Raw genomic sequence first — 18,327 nt, 5'->3', positions numbered from 1 at the left:
GCCCCAAAGCTCGCCATTAATGTCAGATCAGGCAGAGGTCCCTCGCGGACCTGGACGAGACCTCGCTGTCGCCCTCACCAATGCTGGATCCATAAAAGTGCCAATGTCTCCTCCGCTGCTCCTGTCAACGAAGCTCGAGACGAGGCCATAGACGGAGGTCATCGTGAATCAACGCAACGGGCCGCGGCTGTCCGAGCGAATTGACCGACTGGGCTGTTTTCTGTCCGTGCAGATTTCACAAACCGTGACGGGGGCGGGGGTGGGGGGGGCGGCTGGAGCCAGCAGCACAAGTACCCTTCAATGTGAGACTGTGATGAAGGGGGGGTCCTCCTGCTCCGTGCCGCTTGGACATGGAGGGGAGCGGCGGGGGATGAGCTCCCGGTGCGGTGGATCACCACGGACCGCCGTGGTGCCCCATGCGCGTTGTTCCCTTCTTGGGCCCCGAGCACCGACACACACTAAAGATGGCAACTGACCCTGGAGCCATCCTCTTAGCCTCATGAGGAAGCCTTTTTATTTATGTTTTATTGATTGATTAATTTTTTTAAACGTATAACACTGAAAGCATCGGGTCAGTTTTATTATTAAGCAAAATAACTGCATGTAATTTTTAAACGTTTAAAAATGTAACATTTTTAATTGGGAAACAAATCTACGTCCCGTAACACATCTGAAATGATGAATAATAAATGCAATGTGCCATGCGGCAGTCACATTCGTTTTAACTGAGTTTATCAATTCAAAAATCTGTGGGTGTATTTTATGACTCCTGATGTCACTACCACTGCTAGGTACGATATTTGGAAGTAAATAATTTGATTGTTTTTAAATAATTAAACTTGAATAAAGCCTGCACTTAAAGTACATGATAAACAGGTAAACTTGGACAATTTGTATCCTAAACCTTACGAGGCTATTGTTAAACCGACTGAGTCAGGATTAAATATATCTGATGAGTGTTAACAAATACAAAAGTGAATGTTTAAATAATGTACTGTATATAGGTAGACGTTTAGAAAAGCGCTAATTGTGGTACACGGTCTCCAAACGTGTACAAAAATTGCACACAGCTTGTACCGAATGAGCATTCAAGTTTTCATCGAACAATGTTTGTACCACTGCTCTTGACCCTAAACAAAGGTGTCGATGATGTGCTGTAATGCAGAACTCTTTCACTATGAAAACTTTCCCTCGTGGAATTTAACGCACAGCAGCAAGTGTATGGCTATTAGGGTTCTATTGCGCATTATCAAGGCTAGCCCCGTAGCCTTAACCCACCACATCCTCCAACCCTTACCCCTAACCCTAACACACTCTAGGGCAGTGGCTCCCAATTTTTTCTGGACCCACGTGCATCCGTCAACCCTCAACAGATGTCCGCGGAGCACCGTGTGGTGTTTTGTGAGAAGAAACAATGTGAATATGCAGCAGTTGGGCGGATCATTTCCCGCACAGCCTTGCGAACTCCAGATTGGGAACCGCTGTTGGAGGGTATCGGCTTTGTGAATCTGCAAATGCATTCGATGAGGTAATTCTTCGTTGTAGTGGCCATACAGGTGGTTAAACAGGTGTGCTGGTTCTGCATTTGTATGTGAACTGGTATATTACCATGTATATGCTCAGCTGGCATGCAAGACAGTGGGCAAAAGGGTAACGCTCATCATCAGTCGCCTTTCATGACCGTCTCGACCCGTGTTTCTCAGCTCCTGCTAGGCCTCGGCAAGGTAAGGTAAAAGGTTAAAAACAACGAGCCTACCTTTACCCTACCTTTTACCTTACCACGATACAATCACTCTACCCTACTTTTTACCCTTCAGCAGGTAAGGTAAAAGGTTAAAAGCAACGAGCCTACCTTTACCCTACCTTTTACCATTACCCCATACAAATTACCCGATTACAGGGTAATGACTGGGGTACTACACATGAAAAAGGTTTATAACAGGTAAATGCTAGGTAGAGCGCTTTATTCATCTATAGAATACTCTCGATTATTCCAATTTTACACGCTTTCTTTAAACTCACTCTGTTGTATCATCAAATCTTGTAACTCAATTTTAACCCACTTCCCAATGTAGTATCGACTGCGAACTCGGTATACTTATGTCATACTGATGACAATACTATATTCTATCATTAAAAAGAAAATAAAAATATTTTTAAACATTATTTTTTAGATGTTATGTTTCGGCTTGGGTCTAATTGTCCACTGTCAACTGACGTTGGCTGTAATTGGCCATGGCCCCTTTATGGCAAGCTTCGGGGCCACTTCCTGGAGTCGTGGAGTTCTGCCATTACTCGTAGATTTCATAACAGCGTGTTTTTAAAAAGTTTTAAAATAAATATTATTTATTAAATGGAGGCCACGGACTGCGCCACGGAGCTCTTAGCGGTAAACAAGGCACCGTATTTACCGGGTAATACTTCATGCTACCTTTACCCTACCGGGCAATTCTTTCGAGCTACCTTTACCCTACTACCCTTTACCTTGCCCCTTGGCATGTCGACACCTTTACCCGGTAAAAAAGGTAAATAACCTTACCTTGCCGAGGCCTAGCTCCTGCCCATCCGATTCGCGATTACCACATCTTTTTGTTCTATTCGTATGCAGCTCAGGCCACTGCACGCACCTTGTGGGTTGGTAATTAATCAGGGCAAAGTTGCACCCTGCTGCTTTGTGATGACTGCAGTTGAGAGTCGCTGGTCAAGACGACAGCAGTCAATGTTGAATATAACGGACTGTACAGTTTCTCTGGTGTGTTAGCACTGCAAAGCGTAAAAGAAATGTTTAAAATTGTCATCGGAGAGATTTTCATTTTAGTGACATCGGTATGGAGTTTGCAGAAGTGTGTATAATATAGATTGGTAGTGACCCACTTTATAATAAAATTGATTTAAGAGTCCTTTGAGTATCTTTTTTCATAGACATTTAAAATTAAGTTAATATATTGGCATGGACAATGGACATTTGTAAGTGCTCATTTGTTAATGTTTACTGACATTAAACAATGTGGTGAATTTCTAACATACTGAAAAATACGCTCATGTTTAAACATCGGCATTTTGTATGTTTTTTTTGTATTCGATGTCGCTCGTTAACCTCCACGAACATGTTCATTGCTTTATGAAATATCCTTTACACCATGATGTAGTTGATTAGATTTTCAGCCATCTGTTTGAACACCGACGTCTTTGTTAATGATACACGACTATGGTGACTTGTATGGGTTTCTGAAATGGTCATGATTCGTTTTTAAGTAAATGTTGAAAATGTTTTGACAGTTTGCCAAGCGGATCTTGCCAAGATTTGGGCCTGGTTCATCTTGGCTTGTATGATTAGCACGGTTGGCTGCGTGCGGTGCAAAAGAAGTTAAACATACAAAATGCCCTCGTATGTTGCTCTGCGTTTTTATAAATGGATTACGCAAACTAAGACAGCTTTGTGATGCCTCAAACCAGTTTATAAACGCTGGCTAGCGTTTTGGTGTAATATACTACTGAATGTTACCAACAACGATTGTATGCATCTTGACTGCACGCTTTTATCCAGTACAACTCCGTTTGGTGACTTAAAATGTCAATGTCTCAATAACATCAGTGTGGTCCTTGGTGACAGCCAGGTACTTGGTGACAGCCAGGTAATCTCGGGAAACATAAGCACTGCTGTACATTTGTAATTTGATGAGAATGGTGGAATAGGTCTGCGGGTGATTGTGATGGTGGCAAGGTAGTTGCCCGTTTAAAACAATTGGACGCACTAATTCTAGCAAATTGATTTCATATGCGAGTTCTGAAAAAGAATCGCTAGGAAGTCAAATGAATGGATAATTAATGATTTTCCTACCTTTTGAAATCGAGTAAAGCTCGCAAGCGGCTAAGCTGCGCGTTATTGTACTGGGCAGGACGAGTTTGGGGGTTCCACAGTGGAGCTTCTGATTGAGTGTGGTGAAGGTGCATTTCTCCACTCAAGGTTCTTCAACGAAGCTGAGAGTAAAAGTGGCTGATTTTAATTTGGGCCAAATTGCGACTGATAACAAGTGGGGAACGACAGCTGTAAGGTCTATTTTAATAATGGGTGCATACTGTACCTCCCCCCTTTGAGCTGTCACGTATACCTTGCATTTCAAAGATTGTTTTACCTATATTTGAAAGTTTCGTTTTAAAGATGTAACTTGTAAATACGTCTGTGTACAAACTTAGTTTGCCTGTAGAATACAGTGCTTTATGGAAACTTTTATAGATAGGCCAGAAAATAACAAGTTGAGTTTTATAAAGCATTTTTTTTAAATTTTACTTGATATACCATCTCTGCATGTATTGCATTTGGCCTGCGGTTATAGGTGTCAAAATTTCGTATTATCTCAGTGTTCTATTTTGTAGAGGAACTCGCATTCACTTGCCATTTTAAGTTTCATGTAATACTGTGGGAGCACGCTTGCTGATGGCCATGTAAAGCGCATTTATTTAGAATAAGAATGTAAAGAGGATATGTAGTATTATGCGATGTAACATTTATCTAATTACCCTAGACATGACTTGAGAATGCGTTCGTTATGATTGAGAATATTAATTGACGACTTCAGTTTATGTGAGGCCATGTATTAATCAGGACACTACAATGGCATTAAAAAAAAACGATCGTAGTATTTTTAGAATATATTTGTTGTAGTAGCTTGCACGTGCCAATTTTTTTAAACTGCATACAATTTATGAAAAAAATATTATTTTAAAAGATTGATCATTTGTAAAAAAAGTAAGTTTTGATAATACACGAAATGTAATTTTGTAATATATATATTGCCCCACGTTCAGAGTAATCCTCATGTACAAATTGTTAACAATTACACCTGCAGGGAAAACTATTCTCATTGGAGTACGTGCAGAGTATAACATTTACAAAAATCGAGTCTTAAGTCTATCATCGTTATGTTGTCAACACAAAACCTGCAAACACCTCTTTTAATTCTAAGTCAGAATGTTTGTAATTGGGATTTTTTTTGCACTTAGTTATAAGAGGAATAGGGGTGTGCTTTACTGAAATACTCGGCTTATGCCGATTTTCTGCTTTCATGATTGTATTTCGGAAATGTAATGGTGTGCTTGTTTAAAAAAATAAACTGGTCGCTTTCCTGTCTTGCTGTTGTTAAAACCTGGCAATGGACCTGTAGGTGGCGGAATTGTATTAATGGTGTCCAGTTTCATATTCTTGGTTCTTTCGGTAAAGTCACGTAGAAGGGAAATAATAAAATAAACATAATAAAATAAAATTCTCACGACGTTTCGGACGCTGTCTTTCCGACAGCTCTGTTCTTCAACTGCGGGGACGGCTGCTTGCGTTGTGGCCGAAACGTCGTGAGAAATTTATCACCTTTAATTTGCGTCACTTTATTATTTCCCTTCTACGTGACTTTTCCGAAAGAACCAAGAATATGCAGTCACGAAAGCTTTAAATCGAAGTTGTCCAGTTTTTTTTTAGTTACTATTAACTTTTAATTAAAACTATGAATGGCATCAAAGGCAGCGTGCAACGTCGGGCCCAAGATAAACGTGAGCAAATGCGCGTGCGACCTGTATGACACGAAAACGATGCATTTTCACGCGCACGAATCTATGGCAATAAATGTGCAAGTATCGTTGCAGTTCACGTGGAAATCAATCGATATGCAACTCCGTGGTTTCAGCCAGGGAGGGAGAGAGAAGCGTGGTCACCCACAGGCCAATGGGAATGCGCGGGGCGGTCCCGAGTGACCAATGGGGAGTTCAGTGGGTCTTTAAAAGCACGTGGACTTTGCGATACCCCAATCCAGTCGTTATCGATACTGCACAGGCAGTGTTTGTACTACTTACACGGCACCTCTCAATTCCCCGCGCTCGCAACCATGGCGGAGGCGTACTGCGGCACGTGGAGACTGACGAATAGTGTCAACTTCGACAGCTACATGAAAGCCATAGGTGAGCGACATCACCGAGCCGTGTGGACGCTATTGCGTTGCTTGTAGAATGTTGATTGGGGTCGATGTGGAGGTTCTCTTGGCCGATAACGGCTGCGAATCCAGAAGCGGTTGCCTGGACGGGGCCTGCCACCGTCGACGAAAGCAAAGGTTGGGCCCCGAAGCCGGTCCACGGGCTTTGCTTCGTAAACAAATGCTGCTTGATGGTGCATGGGGTGGGGGTGTGTGTGTGTGTGGAGGAGCCAACAGGCCGATATACTCGCACGTGCCAAGGTGCGCCTATGCTGCTAATTGCTTTGTGCGGGGCGATGCCACTGCATCTCACACTCGCGGGGTACGTATGTGTGGCTTCTGTCGATCCACTGCTGGATGATGGCTTCGTGGCGGATTGCTGCGTTCGCTGCGTTCCACGCGGTGCCGCCCGAGCGGGGGAGCGGTGGCGCAGTGGTGAGCGCAACGCGATGCGCACCTGCAGACTCGGGGCTGAACGATTTCAAATCGAGATCCCAATTTGAAACAATGCGATTAGCAGATCGCAAAGGCTGCGATTTTTTTGAGATTTTAAAAGTCCTATTCACTCATTGGTTTTTTCGGTAAAGTCACGTATGTAGAAATATAAAATTATATTAAAATAAATCAATCACGACGTTTCGACCGCAACACAAGCGATCGATTTGTTTTAATATAATTTTATGGTATTTCTACATACGTGACTTTACCGAAAAAAACTGAGTAATTTATGCAGTCACGAAAGCTTTAATTCTTTCCTATTACTTTCTTGTTGGAATTGTTGTATTTTTTATTATTATTGTAACTTCATTTATTGAATTTAACAAATTGTTCTATGTTTGATTGTTCTATTTCAATTAAAACATTTTAATAAATACATGTTGGAAGCAATTAATATATTTTAAGTTCTCGTCCTTGTATTAGAATATGTAGAGCAGTTCACATTTTGATGTTATCATGTGGTTATGCTCCATCACATGTTTTAAATCTATTACACAGTGAATATTGAACTGAAGTTTGACTTTAAAAAATGTAATCGCAATCGCAATATCTGTCAGAAAAAAAAATCGCAATTAGATATTTTCCCCAAATCGTTCAGCCCTACTTGCAAACCCGGGTCGGCCACGGGTAACATCAGTAGCGAATGCTCAATGGCATCCGTCCGTCGTGTTACAAATTGACGGTTGTACGGAACATCCGCTGCCAGATGAAGGCTGTCTCCTCACGTTGTGGGGGTTGTTTGACCATACTTCACCACGCTGGTCAGTGCGGGCTGGTCAAGGGCTTTCCCAGGACCGGTTCAGATATCCACTCGCCCCTGATGTTAGCCATGGACGATGACCGCCTGGTTGCACGGCGCGGTGCGCTAACCACTGCTCCACCGCTCCACCATGAATACTGCAAATTGTGGATTTTCGGTTTCCAGTGTTCGATCTTTCCGTTCCTAGTTTTTGCCTGCGCCCCACCGCACGGCAGTTGGCACCCACCGGTCATGTCGTGCGATAGCATCCATGACACGTGCACTGCGTTTACAATTACAATAACACCCAGTAAACGTGCCACGTTGGGCCGACGTTGGCATGTGGTTAGAACCTTTGGCCCAACGTTCCACGTTTGCTGGGTGCCTGTATTGTGGCCGGAAGGAATCCAATCATGCGGCTTTTTTTGCGTTTTGCAGGAATCTCCTTTGCCGTGAGGAAGATCGGAAACATGACCAAACCCATCCAGGAGATCATTTCGGATGGAGAAAACGTGACCATCAAGAACATGAGCTCCTTCAAGAACACGGAGGTTGTCTGCAAACTGGGCGAGGAGTTCAAGGAGATGACTGCGGATGGCAGAGAGGTCCAGGTGAGTTTTTTTCTGAATTTGTACCCACAGCTGCCCAACGTCTCTCGTATTTGACGCTCAACGTTTGCCCGTGCACGCGCAGCCAGGGCCCAGCACTTCTCGTGACATTCGTCCGTCAGTGTGCCGTGGAGGGTCCACGTTGGCTCGTCATGACACAGCAGATTGTGAGAGGTTCAACGGATCACATGTCACCGCTGTACGGTGAAGCTGCTGCTATATGCTGTATGTGAGGGTCGCGGGACATTGCATACTGGACGCTGAAGGCTTCTGTGACATTCACGTAAACATTGTCTGCGTTAGTAATGCAAATGAAACTAATTTGGAAGTTGCGAATATTGGACAAAAAAAAAATACCAATTAGTTTCTCTATGGAGCCAGTTTCTCCCCCCCCCCCCGGATGTAGATCCGTTTTGTTTCTGCGGTTACATTTTAGGCATGTTCCACTTGGCGCTTTAAAGTAAGCCCATGCCTGCCCGTCGTGGGTTTGAGTCCCAATCAAGCACATAACGACAAAGGCGCCTTCTAATGATTATGCGAACCTGTTTCTCCCATGCGGCAAGGTTTAGCATTGGTAAGGGTCGAGAAAGTGACAGTCGCTTTGTCACGGGTTCTCAACAAACCTTTTAATGTTGACGGTGTACAAATAGACCGTTAAAGGACCCCCCCCCATAACCGTGTAGACTGGCAAGCAAGTGCCGTTAGTGAGCATATAAAATTACATGCAGTACACATGATGGGGTATTCGTCGTTTTGAGATGAGTCATCTTGCTTGTGATGTGGGGGGGACCGGCTCCAGAGGGAAAATTACTTGTATTTTTATTTGTCTAATATTCTGAACTTCTTCCATGTCTTAATTTTTTTTTCATGACTTAACTTTGAACAAGGTACATTCGAAGAGACTGACTTTTCTTCAAAGCAGAGAATATTTATTTATCCACGCTGTCGAGCATTACTTTTCGGCAACATTAAGTGCCGTGGAAGTTTTTTTTTCAGGCAGTACAGTAGCAAAGTTTGACTTTCATGTCGCGCAGCCCTTAAGCCATAAGAGGTTTTTTTGTGGTTAGATCTTGTAAATATAAATGTGTCATTACACCCGCCACCACCCGACACAGCCAATTAGTAAGCTTTGTCATGTAAACAAAACATGCGAAATCGTTACTAGCACAGCACACCAGTGTGTTGGAGAGTAAACCCACAACATTTACAATTGGAGTACGACGTTTTGTCAGTAATTAAAACAACCAGCATCATCAGGCGACAGCCAGATTGGTGGAGAAAAAAAAGCCCTTTAGCGCATGGGAATTTGATGGAGCAGTTTAAAATAAAAAAGAAGAGTGGTGGATGAGGGTGGTGTGCTTGCGTTCCCCCATTAACGATCCTCCATCTCCCTCACAGTCCGTCATATCCATGCAAGGGGACAAACTTGTGCAAGTACAAAAGTGGGACAACAAGGAGTCCATCTTGACGAGGGAGTTGAAAGATGGAAAGCTGATTTTGGTAAGCTACCCTTTTGCCGTTAATGCATTTTAAAAAAGGCACATTCCTTCTGGTGCCGTTTGCATAGATTGTCAACATAGTTGATTCGCGGTTCGTACTAACGTTTTCTCTGTATATTTAATTTCTTTCTCCCAGACCTGTAGAATTGGTGATGTGGAGTGTGTCCGGACGTACGAGAAGTAGCCGCCCTACCTTGTGCCACTGAAGAGCTCGTGGTTTGGGAAAATGGAGCCGATGTGTAGTCTGCTTTGATGCGGTTATACCCCCACATGTGTACTGGATAGCAATTGACATGATTAATGATAATAAAGTACATTTAATTGTAATGTGTTGTTGTCTGCAGATGTTTTGAGTGTGGGTAGGTTTTATAGTGAAATAATATAATTAATGATGATTCTCGCAGTCTTGCCTTAAGGTTACGTGATATTTTTTTATCAGCTATAAAAACCTCCTCACGTCTCAGATTCATAGCTCTCATCAGCCGGCTACAAACTCAGACTCGAGTTACATAATACACAGAATAAAACACGGACTAAAGCAAAACAACAATCCAGCACCCACTTCGAACCTAGATATTGTAAAAATGTCAAAGCATCAACCAGTATCTCAGAAGCAACATTTAGCACTACTACACTTCTTACAACAATTCAATAGAAAGGAAAACCCCACCCAATCGACGCAACGCGAGCAACTTACACGTGATATAGGCAATGTAAAAGTGTCCGAGTTTGCATGAAGTGGAGTTTGCAAGGCTTCCTACATGTCCCATAGTGAGATGGTTAATTGAAGGATGGATGGTGCGGTTTGGTGATGTGGGTACAGCAGAAAGCTGCCGGTGATGGCAGATCTTCTCTGTCAATGCGAATATACCTTGTTTTGCGCGATGTCCGAGTGGCACCAGTCTCTCTCCGCTGCACGAGGATCACAATCGGCCAATGAGGCTGCAGTTGGCCGCCCTGACCCGACCCCGCCTGTACTGCATGGACGCCCCCCACGTCCATGCAGCCCAGAGTGCCTCTTCGTGTTGTTTCTAGAATCGAGCCCAAAGATTATTTTTGTCACAACACTTGGTGAACACACATCATGCACCCTTCACAGTGACACGCCCGTCACCTTACGCTGGACTTGTGATTAACCTCATCAGTCGTACGTAGGTGTACGCACAATAATGTGGCACACTATTTAGAAGTTGAAATTATTATTAAAAGCCACGCAGTCTTATTTCACGAGCATTGCGCTCAAGATCTGTCTTATGTGAAGCAGGTTTGTGTGTTCTGAGATGGAATTTAAATAGTAAATTTGGCCTCCAGCTGCCAGAATATTTTGTTAGCCTTTGACCTGTCCTGGTCCCGAAGCAAGGCCTCATGGTTACTCCCTTCTATGAATACTCAGGTCACCTAGAGGTGATCTCACAAGGCGCGACGTCGACACATATAGTTGTAAAACGCAGATGCCCACAGACCTAATGGGAATGCTTTCCACAAGAAATAACATTCAGTGATTGCATGGGTGTGGTGCTGGACGTTTGTGTATCTCGTGAAGAAAAGCAGATGCCCCGACCTCATTCCCTCCCCACTTCTCACAAAGAGTAAACAATCGGGCGCTGCATGGGGTTGAGGTGCCCAAACGCCGGAGTGACCGCATAGTTGTGAATAGCAGATGCCCCTAGACCTAATGGGCACTCCCTGCCACACAAAAAACACACGAGGTTACATGGAGGTTAATGCAACATAAGTATGCTGACAATCATCAAAATAGAGTGCTCATATCTGTAAAAGGCACAGGATTTAATAGTTTTTCAATTCGTATTTTACTGTGGGGTAGGAGGGGGGTGGGTTCCCCAGGATAAATTGTATTCCTACAATTCATCATCAGCATCTCGGCTCCTGTTTAGGTGGTGATCCAAGCCCGATGCTTAAACATTGCATCCCCTTTCAAGACGCCCGGCTATTGGAGAGACGGGTTGTCATCCATTCGTCTGATTTTAGATTCGGAATAGACATGTCGAGTACGTACTTCCAAACTGTAATGCGCATTGGAACATTGGTGTCACAGGGTAGAGCAATCCATTGTGTTTTCAGAATGAGAATGTTTAGACTGAAAGGATCCGATGAGCTCTGAAGATCTTTTCCACCAGGTCAGAAAGTTACAACAACCAATTAAGAAAAACCCACACAAAATGAATGCAAAGTCTCTATAGGAAAGGTCAGCAAATCACGATCCACCAGCTGTCCCTCCAAACCGCTGGGTGACATTATTTCCATTTTCACATTCCTATTAACGATACTCATGACAGCACTTGCACATCCTGCATATTAAACTCATCTATTCACAATACGTGTTTAACAAAATGTATGTACAGTGAGGGAAAAAAGTATTTGATCCCCTGCTGATTTTGTACGTTTGCCCACTGACAAAGAAATGATCGGTCTATAATTTTAATGGTAGGTTTATTTGAACAGTGAGAGACAGAATAACAATAAAAAAAATCCAGAAAAACGTATGTAAAAAATGTTATAAATGGATTTGCCTTTTAATGAGGGAAATAAGTATTTTACCTTTTGCAAAACATGACTTAGTACTTGGTGGCAAAACCCTTGTTGGCAATCACAGAGGTCAGACGTTTCTTGTAGTTGGCCACCAGGTTTGCACACATCTCAGGAGGGATTTTGTCCCATTCCTCTTTGCAGATCTTCTCCAAGTCATTAAGGTTTCGAGGCTGACGTTTGGCAACTCGAACCTTCAGCTCCCTCCACAGATTTTCTATGGGATTAAGGTCTGGAGACTGGCTAGGCCACTCCAGGACCTTAATGTGCTTCTTCTTGAGCCACTCCTTTGTTGACTTGGCCGTGTGTTTTGGGTCATTGTCATGCTGGAATACCCATCCACGACCCATTTTCAATGCCCTGGCTGAGGGAAGGAGGTTCTCACCCAAGATTTGACGGTACATGGCCCCGTCCATCGTCCCTTTGATGCGGTGAAGTTGTCCTTTCCCCTTAGCAGAAAAACACCCCCAAAGCATAATGTTTCCACCTGCATGTTTGACGGTGGGGATGGTGTTCTTGGGGTCATAGGCAGCATTCCTCCTCCTCCAAATGCGGCGAGTTGAGTTGATGCCAAAGAGCTCCATTTTGGTCTCATCTGACCACAACACTTTCACCCAGTTGTCCTCTGAATCATTCAGATGTTCATTGGCAAACTTCAGACGGGCATGTATATGTGCTTTCTTGAGCAGGGGGACCTTGCGGGCGCTGCAGGATTTCAGTCCTTCACAGCGTAGTGTGTTAACAATTGTTTTCTTGGTGACTATGGTCCCAGCTGCCTTGAAATCATTAACAAGATCCTCCCGTGTAGGTCTGGGCTGATTCCTCACCGTTCTCATGATCATTGCAACTCCACGAGGTGAGATCTTGCATGGAGCCCCAGGCCGAGGGAGATTGATAGTTCTTTTGTGTTTCTTCCATTTGCGAATAATCGCACCAACTGTTGTCACCTTCTCACCAAGCTGCTTGGCAATGGTCTTGTAGCCCATTCCAGCCTTGTGTAGGTCTACAATCTTGTCCCTGACATCCTTGGAGAGCTCTTTGGTCTTGGCCATGGTGGAGAGTTTGGAATCTGATTGATTGATTGCGTCTGTAGACAGGTGTTTTTTATACAGGTAACAAGCTGAGATTAGGAGCACTCCCTTTAAGAGTGTGCTCCTAATCTCAGCTCGTTACCTGTATAAAAGACACCTGGGAACCAGAAATCTGATTGAGAGGGGGTCACATTCTTATTTCCCTCATTAAAATGCAAATCAATTTACAACATTTTTGACATGCGTTTTTCTGGATTTTTGTTGTTATTCTGTCTCTCACTGTTCCAATAAACCTACCATTAAAATTATAGACTGATAATTTCTTTGTCAGTGGGCAAACGCACAAAATCATCAGGGGATGAAATACTTTTTTCCCCTCACTGTATACATAACATTATTTGGCTTTAATTCCTGCCTGCTGCCATGTTAGAGCGGTGACGTGGCCTATCTCTAGCGCGTTAGCCATTTGCTGCAGAGGTTCGTAATGTATGCACTATGTTGAACTTCTTTCCCACCGTACGTAGCCAACGGTACTAATCGAAGGTGCGGGGGACGGTCAATAAACTAAACACAAAAAGCATGTGTATGTGTGTTGATTCACGGGTGAAATCCGGAGGCCGCCCTGATTAGTACTGCCGGTGTAATGACCACAATAATACTACTGCTACTATGCGTCGTCTGCTCCACAGTGGAGGTTAAAGATCCCGCCACTGCGTGTCGCCGTCAGGGTACGAGCTTTGCCAAATTCGAAAGTTACCCCGCAAACTGCTCGATTGAAATGACACGTAGCAGCCATCATCATCATCGTCGTCGTCATCATCATCACCCTTTTGGAAATTAGACCATGGCTTTGGTCTCTTGAACTCTGCCCTGGTTGAAGAAAACAAACTAGTCCATAAGAGGTTTTTGGGTTAAATCGCGTATATATGAATGTCGTTAAACCCGTCACCATCTGACACAGCCAATTAGTAAGGTTTGTCACGTAAAATAAACATACAAATTCGTTACTAGTATGATGAGGACTTCGACGCACCTGTCTTGAGATGGTTTCTTCATTTAAGGAGCCGCGTGCTCACACTGGAACAGGCGGAGACCCCCACTGCAACAGCCCCGAGTCTCCCACGCATCTCCCCCTGATATATACCGTCCGAGGCCACGCCCCCTTTCCCGAACCTTCTCGCTGGTTCTAGACGGCTCGCTCTACCAGCAGACTCCACCGTCCTCTTCCGCCACCTGGCCACGCTCCTATTCTCGATCATTCCCGCAGCTACCAGCCCATTCGTACTGTAAGCTGACTCCCCTGTCATTACCTCCCATGGCCCACTAGTCCATTCGTACTGCAGGCTGACTCCCCTGTCATTAGCTCCCATGGCCACTAGTCCATTCGCACTACAGGCTGACTCTACTGTCATTACACTGGTACAGCACACCGGTGTGTTGGAGAGTAAACCCACAACATTAACAATTCCAGTACGACGTTTCGCCGGTAGTTACAACGAGCATTATCAGGCGACAGCCAGATTTGTGGAGAAATCCTCCTCCTGTTTCGCTCTTAAATATAAACTTGTTCGCTCGAAGCGTGATTGTTGCGTCTGTGCCCGACAGGTGATCTGCGAGGGATGGACAAACACCCCTGCATGGGAGCGTGACCTCGAGTAACATTATTGACGTGTCCTGTTTATACATTCACGTGCACTTTTAAGGACACATTCCGTAGGTAAATAAGCAAGACCTTTTGAAACAACTGCGCTATACATTAAAGTGGTCCGATCGTGAAACCACGGGGGGTAAAATGGGGATAGCGTTGGCAGTGTTCACGCGTGTGTGCGTTTGTGGTGAGCGGTGGCGCAGTGGTTAGCGCAGTGTGCTTTGAACCCAGCGAGTTTAGTTGGATTCCTGGACGCGGCCGACATCAGTGGCAAAATGTCCGAAGCGGTCCTGCGCTTCACCTAGGTCGACTCAGCCTAAAATGACAACCCTCGCGTGGTCGACAAACATAAACACTGGGGAGACAAAGTTGGCCGGGCGTGGTGCTCGCCACACAACCCCCTCGTGCTCTGCGTTGGCGTGTAAAGGGGCGCTCGTGAACAGCACGATCTGTTCAGGTTATATGGGGGGATATTTGCATCTCTCTGTCTATATATTTCATCTAGCAATACATATTTCACCAATCGAACCGATTCATTGGACAACAAACCAACGACAAAAAGCAGCCCTAAAGAAGCGAGTTGTACATCTGGATGATTCAAAAGTGCATAGCTCCGGTGGCTTCCTCATATCGGGAGGAAGAACGTTCCAGACGGTCACAGGCGCACACATGAAAGCGCGCAATGCAGTGGCCGTCTTTGTCCGATGTCAGCCGTAATTTTACGCTCGTAAGTTAAATGACACTTGAGTATTATGTACGACAACGAAATACAATTTCCTTTATTGGCAAGTTGTACAAAAGGAGAGCAGAAAGAGGCAGGCTCTAATCTTATCGTGCAGCATTCCTATAGGGCAGCCACGACTGACTGGGGCAATGGGAGGTCCTCTGGGATCGTGATATGGCTGTGATGATAGCCTCAAGGCCACCCGTCCGTCGAAACCCATCTGCGGATTCACCGATTGATCTTTTTAAAAAATGTAAGATTTAAAGCTCCGTTGGATGTTCTCATTTGTGCGGGACCCTGTTGTAAAATAAACCGAGAAGATGCTTGCGTTGCCGTCTGAGAACTGCCAGAGTGTTTGCTCTCAAGCGCCACCCACTGCCAATGCAACATCACGAGCCTTGTTCAGTAACACAAGTTAAATCCATACGAAAGAAGAATAAGTGTATTGATCAATGACAAGGCTGTATGGGTAACTATCAATTCATAATGAGGTGTTATTGCATGCTACTTTAAAAATTATCTACATGAATGCTGTCCTTTTGATCCACGTGTTGGTTTAAATCCGTTTTAACGTTACCAATGGTAGGCGAGAGGATTTGCGTTTTATCAATTTGCGTTTTATCAACGAGTCTGATTTAAAACGCAAACTCAAGTCGAGTCCTTGCCGCACGAAAAGCTGACTTGCCAATTCATCCTCGCATTAATTCATGATGCAATTTGTAAAAATCCTCGCATCGAATTTGTGCATGATCATAACCGAATGTGATTTATTGAAATGTGCTTATATGAACACGTTTAGGTCACTATTCACGTGACAAATTAAAACTGTTCATCAATAAACCCTTTAAAATAATGCAATTCTTATCAGGCCCAGTTGTGTAGAGTGCAGTCTCCCAGCCTATCCCCTCTATCTCTCTCTGGACTATCTCAGGGCCGTTGCCCGTCGAGTCACCGATTATATATTTACAGTCTTGTGTCCCTTTTAAAGCCACACAGGGTTATTCACGAATGCGTAGAGTTGTTTTTTTTGTTGTTTAAGCTACGACGCAGGCACATGGAGAAAACACAACTTTACACGCGAGACACAAACGGGACGTACACAATTAAGCAACAGCAACAAAAAAATGTATTGAAATAGTTTGTGACGATTGATGGCTGGCTATTCCATGTGCTATGCTCTATTACAACACACACTCTGGTCCATACTGGGCGTACACGTGGGCGCGTAGTCAATGCACTCTCGTGTACACCCACTGCTGGGTTGATACATTTCTCGATACAAGGGGTAAAACTACTAAACCAAACGATTTTTATTAGGCCTCTTTTGCCAGTACAAAAATATAATAATAGGGGTTTTCCCCTTTTTTTCTGGCAACAAAACTGAAACCTTTTTACAAGGATTCATGTCTGCATTAACCACAATACCTGCAGTCAAAATGCAAACAAAAAAACATACTATGATAATATATGATGCATTGTCCTTGAAACTGATTGGTCCACACCAAGGGACGGCTTTCTTTTGAGCCTCGACCCAATTGGTGCTCGACCAGATGACGCCCAAAGGCGTCAGGGTCGGGATCGAACCCACAATTTCCTGTACACCAGGTGAGGTACTTAACATCTCACCACAGCAGAACTTAAATTTCACGTCCCCCCGTACAGTAATCTGCAACGCAGTGCAAACAGCCCGAGTCCGTTGTTGCTGCTGCTGCTGCTGCTGCGAGGTGCTTTGTTGCACCACTGCCAACGTAGCAGCAGCAGCACCGAATCGTTTGCGATGTAAAAAGATCGCTACGGGCCACTCTGCTCGCAGACGTGGACGGCAGTGGTCGAAATGGGCCAGAAAACAGCGCTGTGCGTACTCACTTTAATACTTTATTAGCGCTGTGCTTGCCAGGGCTACCGCATCGGCACTTTTCACCAAACACCAAACACCACGTGCACCGACTGGTACTCGTCACCAAACACGACGTGTACCGACTGGTACTCGTCACCAAACACCACGTGCACCGACTGGTACGCGTCACCAAACACCACGTGTACCGACTGGTACTCGTCACCAAACACCACGTGCACCGACTGGTACTTCTCACCAAACACCACGTGTACCGACTGGTACTCGTCACCAAACATCACGTGTACCGACTGGTACTCGTCACCAAACACCACGTGTACCGACTGGTACTCGTCACCAAACACCACGTGTACTGACTGGTACTCGTCACCAAACACCACGTGTACTGACTGGTACTCGCCACCAAACACCACGTGTACCGACTGTTACTCGTCACCAAACACCACGTGTACCGACTGGTACTTGTCACCAAACACCACGTGTACCGACTGGTACTTGTCACCAAACACCACACTACCTGCACTCCTCAGAACATTTTACCTAGAGCCACGTGATAATGTTTTGGCGTGGAAACGGCGGTGAACACGAATTGCTGCTGGACTCGTTTAACCAGATTTAAATGCTCCACATTTGATATTGCATTCCTGCCGCTCGCTCGTAAGAGTTGATATATAAATTCGAATATACACGTGCGTGTTACCTGATTTCACATTCCATCGTGTGAAACTGTTATTGCTTTCCTAATTTATCATTGCACGTTCCTTCAAAATCCAATCATTTGTATTATGTTTGCTTCTGTGACCCAAAGATCATTACCATTCATTAACGCAATGTGCTTTCTCTCCATTATTCCACGGCTACAATGAGTAATCAGCAAAGGTACGCCATGTTCTCAAGTGTGGATGGGGGTGGAATGTGCCCAGGGGCCTTGAAAACTGAGCAGGAAAGCGCCAGGGTGAAAGGTCCCATTGTTGTTCCCAGCAAAATCTCTCAACGCCAGCCTTCCTCCATTTCCACACAGCGCCCTCTCACCTCTCCAAACAACTGTAACAGGGGCGAGCCATTTATAGATATCACACTGATTTGTCATAACACTAAACAAAGTTTTTTTTTAATCAGGTAAGACCCGCTTGAGATATCTAGATCTTTTTCAGAAGCGACCTGGCCACAAATGATAGCTCAACAAAGTAGCTTATCACGTGCAAATTTATAGCAGCC

General features: G+C 44.5%; 2 protein-coding genes across 6 annotated transcripts in view; both read left to right on the top strand.

The window, feature by feature from the left end:
* Window positions 1-5,131, top strand: part of LOC116957774 (phosphatase and actin regulator 4) — a 38,265-nt gene extending 33,134 nt beyond the window's left edge. For all 5 annotated transcript variants that reach the window (XM_032980125.2, XM_032980135.2, XM_076053321.1 and 2 more), the window contains one exon: window positions 233-5,131. In XM_032980125.2, coding sequence (XP_032836016.2) covers window positions 233-248 — 16 coding nt within the window. In that variant the 3' untranslated portion in view covers window positions 249-5,131. The remainder of the gene's footprint in view (window positions 1-232) is intronic.
* Window positions 5,132-5,777: 646 nt separating this feature from the next.
* Window positions 5,778-9,631, top strand: LOC116957765 (fatty acid-binding protein, brain-like). Its single transcript, XM_032980113.2, has 4 exons — window positions 5,778-5,949; window positions 7,636-7,808; window positions 9,204-9,305; window positions 9,441-9,631. Exons 1-4 carry the CDS (start codon window positions 5,877-5,879, stop codon window positions 9,486-9,488), a joined length of 396 nt encoding a protein of 131 aa, XP_032836004.2. The 5' UTR covers window positions 5,778-5,876; the 3' UTR covers window positions 9,489-9,631.
* Window positions 9,632-18,327: the final 8,696 nt, after the last annotated feature.

The sequence above is a fragment of the Petromyzon marinus genome, chromosome 3, assembly GCF_048934315.1.
Source record: "Petromyzon marinus isolate PM22_M1 ecotype Great Lakes invasive population chromosome 3, UKy_Petmar_22M1.pri1.0, whole genome shotgun sequence".
Taxonomy (NCBI): Eukaryota; Metazoa; Chordata; class Hyperoartia; order Petromyzontiformes; family Petromyzontidae; genus Petromyzon; species Petromyzon marinus.
The sequence above is the reverse complement of the archived record's forward strand: the minus strand, read 5'-3'. Positions and strand labels throughout refer to the sequence as shown.